General features: G+C 49.9%; 1 protein-coding gene across 1 annotated transcript; it reads left to right on the top strand.

Moving 5' to 3' along the window:
* Positions 1-3,844: 3,844 nt before the first annotated feature.
* On the top strand, positions 3,845-6,616 carry LOC309875198 (GTPase IMAP family member 4-like; the record flags this gene model as incomplete). Its single annotated transcript, XM_082754343.1, is given in 3 exon segments — positions 3,845-3,938; positions 5,245-5,342; positions 5,344-6,616. Coding segments are annotated over 3 exon segments (843 nt in total). The 3' UTR covers positions 5,995-6,616.
* Between the last annotated feature and the right edge of the window lie 1,212 nt (positions 6,617-7,828).

The raw sequence follows: 7,828 nt of genomic DNA, 5'->3' as shown, positions 1-7,828 counted from the left end.
AAGCACTGCAAGGGTTGCCAGTGACCGATCTGAGTTCCCCTGCCAGCTCCTCGTTCCCCAAGGCATCGGGATCCCCTCCCAAGATGAGGAGGAGCAGCCCTTGCCTGGGCTGTCCCCATCTGCCACCATGGTGCAGCGAGGCCCAGCCACGTTCTCCTGCCCCTGCGGCCCCTGCTCCTGGGCTGTTCAGGGCTGGCAGAAACGTGCCCTGCCCCTGGCACGGGGTGCGGGGCTGCCAAACGCTGCTCCCTGCCTCATGGGGTGCGCAGCCATCTTGTGGGTGTGTGCGTGCGTTTACCCTCGGCTATACAACCACTTCCTGCATGCACACACAGCAGGCAGCACGCACACGCCAAGTGTGTTAGCGACCCGAAGGTCGCACATGCAAAAGACGACAGAAGAGGACTGGGAAATCTACCCCAGCGGATCCACTGGTTATAAAAATGGAGCCGGAGAAGGAGGGAAAAGAGGTGGAATTTATGGTAGATGCACGAGCAACATACTCCGTTTTAAATAAAGCATTAGTATCAGCTAAGGATTAGTATCAGCTAACACAAGCTTAGGACCAACTAAAGAAGGCCCTCATGTCAGCTCTAGCTCTGTGACTCCCAGATGTAAATAAACCATTCTTTTTCTCCCGTGAGAAACAAGGAATTGCCCTGGGAACACTAGCACAGGACCTGGGCCCATATCGAATAGCAGTTGCTTATTTTTCTACGCAGTTGGATGCTACCACCACGGGATGGCTGGGAAGTCTCAGAGCTGTTGCAGCAGTGGTGCTAAATATCCAGGAAGCACGCAAGTTCACCTTGGGACAGAAGATAACTGTGCTAGTGTCTCACACAGTGTCCACAGTGCTGGAAGTGGAAGGCGGTCACTGGCTTTCCCCACAAAGGTTCCTGAAATCAGCAGAAACCAAGGGGAGCCAGTACACCGTGACTGTCTGGAGACCATTGAAGCTACCTACTCCAGCCGTCCAGATCTGAAGGACGCTCCTTTTGATGATGTGGGAATATGGGAGCAGCTACGTCATCAGTGGAAAACGACATGCTGGGTTTGCAGTTACCACTTGCAAAGACGTAATAGAACTTGGAAAATAAACATCTATAGGGACTAAATAATGAGATTATTGGAAGCAGTTCAGCTGCCTGAAAAGGTAGCAATCATGTACATTAAGGCACACCAGAAGGTGAGCTGAGAATTGGAGGATGGAAATGATCTGGCAGACAGAGAGGCAAAAGAAGCAGCAGAAGGTGAGGTGGCAACTGAGGGAGCCCTGATTCCAGACAGGCAAATTCTCCTCGAGGGTAAGCTTGTATATAACAAAAAGGATAGAAAATTAATCGAAGGTCAGAAGGGAAAATATAACCAAGAGGGATGGACTATTACCAAAGACGGGAAGGGGAAGCTAGTCATTCCCTCCAATTTACTGTGGTCACTGGTAAAGAAAGAACACCGGAAAACACATTGGGGAATAGATGCTTTGTATAACTATCTAATTGAAAAAAAAATATTGCCAGGAACTTATATGCTACCATCACCCAAATAACTGAACAATGTGATCTTTGTCTCCAGACTAACCCCAAAAATGTCCCCAAACCAAAACTGTGTCAAATTGGAAAAGGCCATGGGCCCAGGCAACAGTGGCAAATTGACCTTTCTGAACTTCCAATAAAAGGGGGGGGGTGTCGATACTTACTGGTGTTAACAGACAGATTCCTTTTCAGGATGGCCAGAGGCTTTCCCCACTAGGACTGCCAAAGCCTGAGAGGTAACTAAGTCTCTTGTAGAGAAAACTTTGAAGCCACAGTGGCAAGGACTATACCAGGTGATCCTTACAGCCCTCACCACAATTAAGATCAAGGAACAGAGTGCCTGGATTCACCATTCTCAAGTGAAGAAAGCTCCAGTACCCCCTGGAAAGTAATGCCAGGTAACGGTGAACTGAAACTAAAGCTCAGTCGAGTAAAATGAGGACATTATGGTCAGGAGTATTTAGTAACATAGTCACCAGGAGTCTAGTTAACAGAATTGTTTTATTTCTATGGCTTATAAATTGTAGTTGTGATTCAAGAAGGTGCCTCTAGGATAATAGAGAATGGTTAGTGGCCTTGGTCCGAAGCTGTAACAACAGAGGATAGAGCATTAATGGAAAGTTAGCAGTTGTGGTTATTTGGCGAACAAATGGTGACCTTTTATATACATTATAAGAATGGCAAAAAATAGGGAAAGAATGGACACACCAAAGAACCGTAGGGGACGAAATTAAAATAGGGTGCTGAATGATTAATGGAACGACCCACGAGAAAGTAACGGGGATTTTAGTAAAACCAATTTCCAAAAGTGGCCAACAAGAAGGTTGCATCTGCCCAGGTAAATCAGATTGCTGGTATAATTTTATATTAACACAGACTGTAGTAATTAGCTGTTTGTTTTTGGCTGTACTTCCTACAACAGTGAGACAAAACTAAAACAGCCCCTACAATCATCCTTAATGGCATTGGGAACTAGCCAATGGCAAGTTTCAAAGGTGTTACCGAGATGGGAAAAGGCTGAAAACCGAGACCACAAACTAATAATAGATGCACTTAGTATGGTTCAAGATAATGCATCTTTAGCTCTTTGTCGTATACAAGCACAGTCATGGATTCAGGCAATGGCTTCCTTGATCATTAGGGAAGGAAGTGAAGGCATTTTTCCAGCTGAAGCCCAAAAGACTGTTTGGGACAATGCCAATGATTTTGAGAAGTTCCAATCTTGGTGGACTCTGCTAAATTTTACCTATGACCCCATTGTTAACATGGCTACTGCCTTTGTGCTTACTATACGTAATGCCACAGTTTATGTTATCCACCCCATCATTGCACTAGGATTAAACCATGAGGAGACAGTGCTCTGTCCTTCGGAGCATAGAACATGGGCACAGATGGAGAATGGGAGATGGCAGTCTGTAAATCTAGAATCATGTGTTACCCGGGAACAGCAAGGATTTATTTGTGAAAGCAATACAATTGATGCTCAGGATGTATGTCTTGACACGGAGCAAGGTGTCTGCCACTTTGAAATTCATCCAAATACTAGTCAAAAGACTGTGCTTGTATATATCGGTCAAGGCTGTGTGTGTTTAAGAACTGCTTGTGATTTTGTAGAAGTAGATAAGGAGAACATAACTCTCCCTAGCAAAAATCATTCTAACTTTTGTATTTGTAACTTTGTTAGAATCGTCGGGTGTCATTTTCTATATTTGGCACCAGTGGTATCCCACCAGTTGATCAAGTCTAACAACACAATGTACACTCTAATCACTGTCCATCATGATACAAAGGCAAAGAGCAAAACAAGACACAAATCACAACTGGTGGGATACACTCTTTGGATGGTCGCCCACTGCAACTGGGATTTTGAACACATTGTGTCACCCAATTATTGGTGTATAGGTATTAGTTGGTATAAGTTTGATATTGTCTTTGTAATATTTGTTTGGAATTGGAAATCGTTACAACGAATGTCTATATTATCTTCCTTGACAAAAGTGCATGGCAAGGCATTGAGGGGTACATACCCTAGAGACTGAGAAGAAGAATTTTTGTATTAACTAAAAGAATTTACTAGATTTTCCAGAAAAGGGAGGACTGAATCATTGGGATTAGAAATTAGAGAGTGATCGATTAAGAATGAATAGGTGCTATATTTGCGATGTACTGCGCCTGTGCTGCGCTTAGGCCTCCAGATAACAGGAGCCCTTCGGACCCCAAGAAGCAGATCAAAACAACCTTATGGCCCAGATTGTGACCAAGGCCTCAGAGAGCACGCGCAAAGAGATGAGGTGAAAAGTTCAACCCTGATGAAGACATCTTACTTCATCCCATCTTACTTCATCCCCACGACCCTCAGCGCCCACCACCACAAGGCACTGAGCAAGCGCAGACAAGAGGAATGTATGGAAATGACTTCTTGGAGCTAATTTTAATACTAAGCGGGGACAGGTTATGCGTATGTATAGGCGTATTGGGAAACTTCATGCATATGTAACTCTACTACATTTAACCACGGCAAGTTACCGCGTTAGGGGCGCACGACTTTGGTGGGCCTACCCCCCATGCTGCCCAGCGCTGAATAAACATACCTACTGTACAATCTTAGTGACTGTGGAGTCAGCTTTCCATGAGTCAGCTGTGAGGTCTCCCCACAGCCTTCCCCTTTAGCAGCCTCCTCATCCAGTCAGCTGGGTGCAGTGCTGCTGAGGGTGAGGCTGGGTTTGCGTCCTCGTGCAGCCTCACGCACGCTTGTGCACGCGGTGCACGGGCCCTCTTGGGAGGCCACGGGCTTGAGGATTTCCCGAGGCTGCCTCTCCTCTTCCCACTCCTTAGGCTGTGCTGTGCCAGGCTCAGGGCAGATGGGGCAGCAGCCGTTGGTTACAGCCGGAGGCACAGCACAGGGTGCAAAGTCCTGCCCCAAAACCTCGCTATCTGTGTGCCTGAGACAGCTCTGGCCCTACTGGAGCAGTTCAGGGCAGGCCGAGGGCCTGGGGTGATCCAGCACAGAATCCAGTGGGTGTTTTTTGCTCAGCACGCGACTTCTTGTAGAGGGAGTGCTTCAGCCCGGCCGTTTGAGCACTCTGTGCATTCCTGGGCTGCTGGGGAGCTGCGGCATGCACATCTGCTTTCTCTTTCTGCCTTTGGAAGAGGTCTGGGTGCTGGCCCTCTGAGGCAGCCTGATCCAGACTCCCCTGGGGTCCCTCGTGTTGCTCCTGATGGTCCCTGGGGACCGCTGCTGGGGTCGTGGGGCCATGGGCTGCCCACACCGTGTTGTCGAGGCAGGAGGGGAAGCCGGAGCTAGTCTTGGGGCTAGGGGGGCACACCGACAGCTGTCTGACACCGAGCCCAGACGAGCTGCTCCCGGCTCTGCGCAGGCTCACTCTTACTGGAGGCGAGCTGTGCTGGCTGCCTGTGAGCATGCAGCATGGGGTGAGAAACCGCCCCTCTGCCAGCTTCTGTCCTGCCTTGGCTGCTTTTGGCCCATTTTCCAGAGGGTCTTTTAGTCAGGGCAGCCTTTGTCTGAGTTTACGTTCCTCCTGGAGCACAAACTTTCCTCCTGTGCGAGAACCAAGCAGAAGGGCAGGGCTGGCGGGGCCGAGCAAGCCCTGCTTTGGCTGCTGGGACATGGCTTCAGCCCCTGCCCTGTCCCATCCCCTCTTGTGCACAGCAGCGTCTCAGTGTGAGAATTAAAGTTGTGTTTTTGCAGTAAAAACCCTTTCCTTCTCGCCCCTGGGAGCATGGCGTGCAGGGGATGTCCCGGCACCACAGGGCTGTGGGGTTCAGACGCGTGTCTCTGGTTGTTCCCCCAGGACGCAGGCTGAACATCCTGCTTGTGGGCAAAACTGGAAGTGGGAAGAGTGCGACAGGGAACTCCATCCTTGGGAAGAAAGCATTTGAAACTATGGTGTCAGCAGATTCAGTGACCAAAAGCTACATTGCAGACACTGCCTCATTCCGTGGAAGAGAAATTGTTGTTGTCGAAACTCCTGGCCTTTTTGACACCCAGAGAGCCAATAAGGAAACAGCTGAACTGATTGGAAATGCTCTTCGTCACTTCTATGGAGGGGTGCATGCTATCATCCTGGTGATGCAACTGACCCACATCAGTAAAGAAGAGGTGGAAGTGGCTGAGTGGGTGACAAAGATTTTCCATTCTGAAGCACAGAAGTACATGATCTTGTTATTCACCTACGCAGAAGATCTGTGGAGTCCAGATGATATCCGCGGTTTTGTGAAATCAAACGAACACCTCACAGGGATGGCAGACAAATGTGGAAATAGGTACATTGCTTTCAGCAACATAGCAACAGGACAGACAAAGGAACAGCAGGTTGCAGACCTCATTAAAATGATTGATGAGATGGTAGAGAAGAACAAAGATGCTCCATGTTACACGCGAGAAATGCTGGAGGAACATACACGGCCGGCTTTTGGAAAGTATTGTTCTATACACTAGCCAACAAGGCTTTGGTCAGACGGGCGATGTTTCCTCTCTTGTGCCTTTCCTGCCGCGCTCTGAAGATCACTCTCTCCTTCCTCTCCTGATGTTTCCTCCTGTCCCGTCACTGACCTACCTTTTCCCCTGGCCCGTGCCATTGCTCTCCTGACAAGCTGCGAGAGTGCAATGGGTGTCTGGCCACGTGTAATTCTCCTCTGCTGCTCTGTCTCTGCATTGCTCTGTCACCACCCGTTGTGCTGGCAAGCCGGAGACCTTGGCTGGGTGGCAGAGAGCTGCACTGCCCTGCTGCAGCACCACTGCGCTGACTCTCTCCTCCCTGGTCTGAAGACACGGCAAGCTGAAAGCAACGGGAACATCAGGGCTGTGAGATGTGCCCCCTCAGAGCAGAGGTCAGCCTGGAGCACTGCTTCCGAGATCAAAGCCTCTTGTCCTCCCCGTGGCAGCCAGGGCTCTAGGAACTTCTCCGGGCTTCGGGAGGGTTTGTGGTGCCAGCCTTGGTCCCTCTGCAGTGGGATGCTGCTGGTGTCGCTGGCTGTGCTGCCCCTGCCTTCGCTGGGCAATGCGAGTAATTGTATGTGATCGCTGGGTCTACAGAAGCTCATCTAATAAATGCTAATCTGATGCTCATCTAATAAATGCTAATAAATGCCCATAAATGCCCATAAATGCTGAGCCTTGCTGTGTGGAGAGGCGCCCTTCAGTGCACTGTGACCCGCAGTGCTGAAACAGCCGTTTGAGAGGGTGGAGAATGGTCCAGGTGCATTCAGGATCAGGCCCAAGCTGCAGCTCCCCCCAGGCTGGTGTTGGGTGGTGGCCATGAGCTGTGCAAGGGCGCGAGGTCTCACTGCTTGCCAGGCGAGTGCAGCAGGCAGGGGAAGCTCTGTGGCCATACCTGAGCGTGGGGCTGGGGGAGTGCTCGGGGGGGCTGCCTGACTCACCCCAGGTTCTTCTCCCACCCAGAAAGGCTGCGGAAAGCAGCCTAGGAGGGGGGAGGAATCCCAGAACGCCAGGCTGACCTTTTCCTCAAGCGAAGGAGGTAGAAGGAAGTACGGGAAGGGAACCGGGGCAGGCACCCGCACTATGGCAGGCACCACTTGGCCCAGAGATCCACTCAGCTCCTGAAGCTGGAACGACATGGCTTGGCTTGGCACAGCAAGAAGGGTTTTGCCATCCTCCGCTCACACCACACATGTGGATGCACAAGGACCAAGTGCCAGGCATGACTGTAATGTGTCATGATGTAAGTTTGTAGATGGCACCAAGCTAAGTGGTGCAGTCAGCACAAGAGAAGGAAGGGATGCCATCCAAAGAAGGCTCTGTGGAGACCTCATTAAGGCCTTTCAGTGCTCGAAGGGTTCTAATAAAAAGGATGGAGAGGGACTCTTTAATTGTGTAGTTAATGATAGGACAAGAGGGAATGGTTTTAAACTGAAAGAGGGGAGATTTAGATTGGATGTTAGGAAGAAATTCATCACTCAGACGGTGGTGAGGCACATGTTGCCGAGAGAAGCTGTGGATGCCCCATCCCTGGAGGTGTTCAAGGCCAGGCTGGATTGGCCTTGGCCAACCTCATCTGGGGGGAGGCAGCCTTGTCTGTTTCAGAGGGGTTGGAGTTGGACGATCTTTAAGGTCCCTCCCAACCCCCAACCATTCTATGACTCTATGATCCTTCACCCCGTGTGCAATAAGCCAATTCGCACGCACTCAGGAGAGATATTGCTTTTATTCAGGCCTCAGAGCTCGGTGCAGTTTCCACAGATCAAGCACAGCCGATGTCGACTTCCTATCTCCATGGAGATATGGAATTCATGACTATTCAGCGATCTAATAC

The sequence above is a fragment of the Aythya marila genome (genome assembly GCF_965140915.1).
Source record: "Aythya marila genome assembly, chromosome: 2".
Lineage (NCBI taxonomy): Eukaryota > Metazoa > Chordata > Aves > Anseriformes > Anatidae > Aythya > Aythya marila.
The sequence above is the reverse complement of the archived record's forward strand: the minus strand, read 5'-3'. Positions and strand labels throughout refer to the sequence as shown.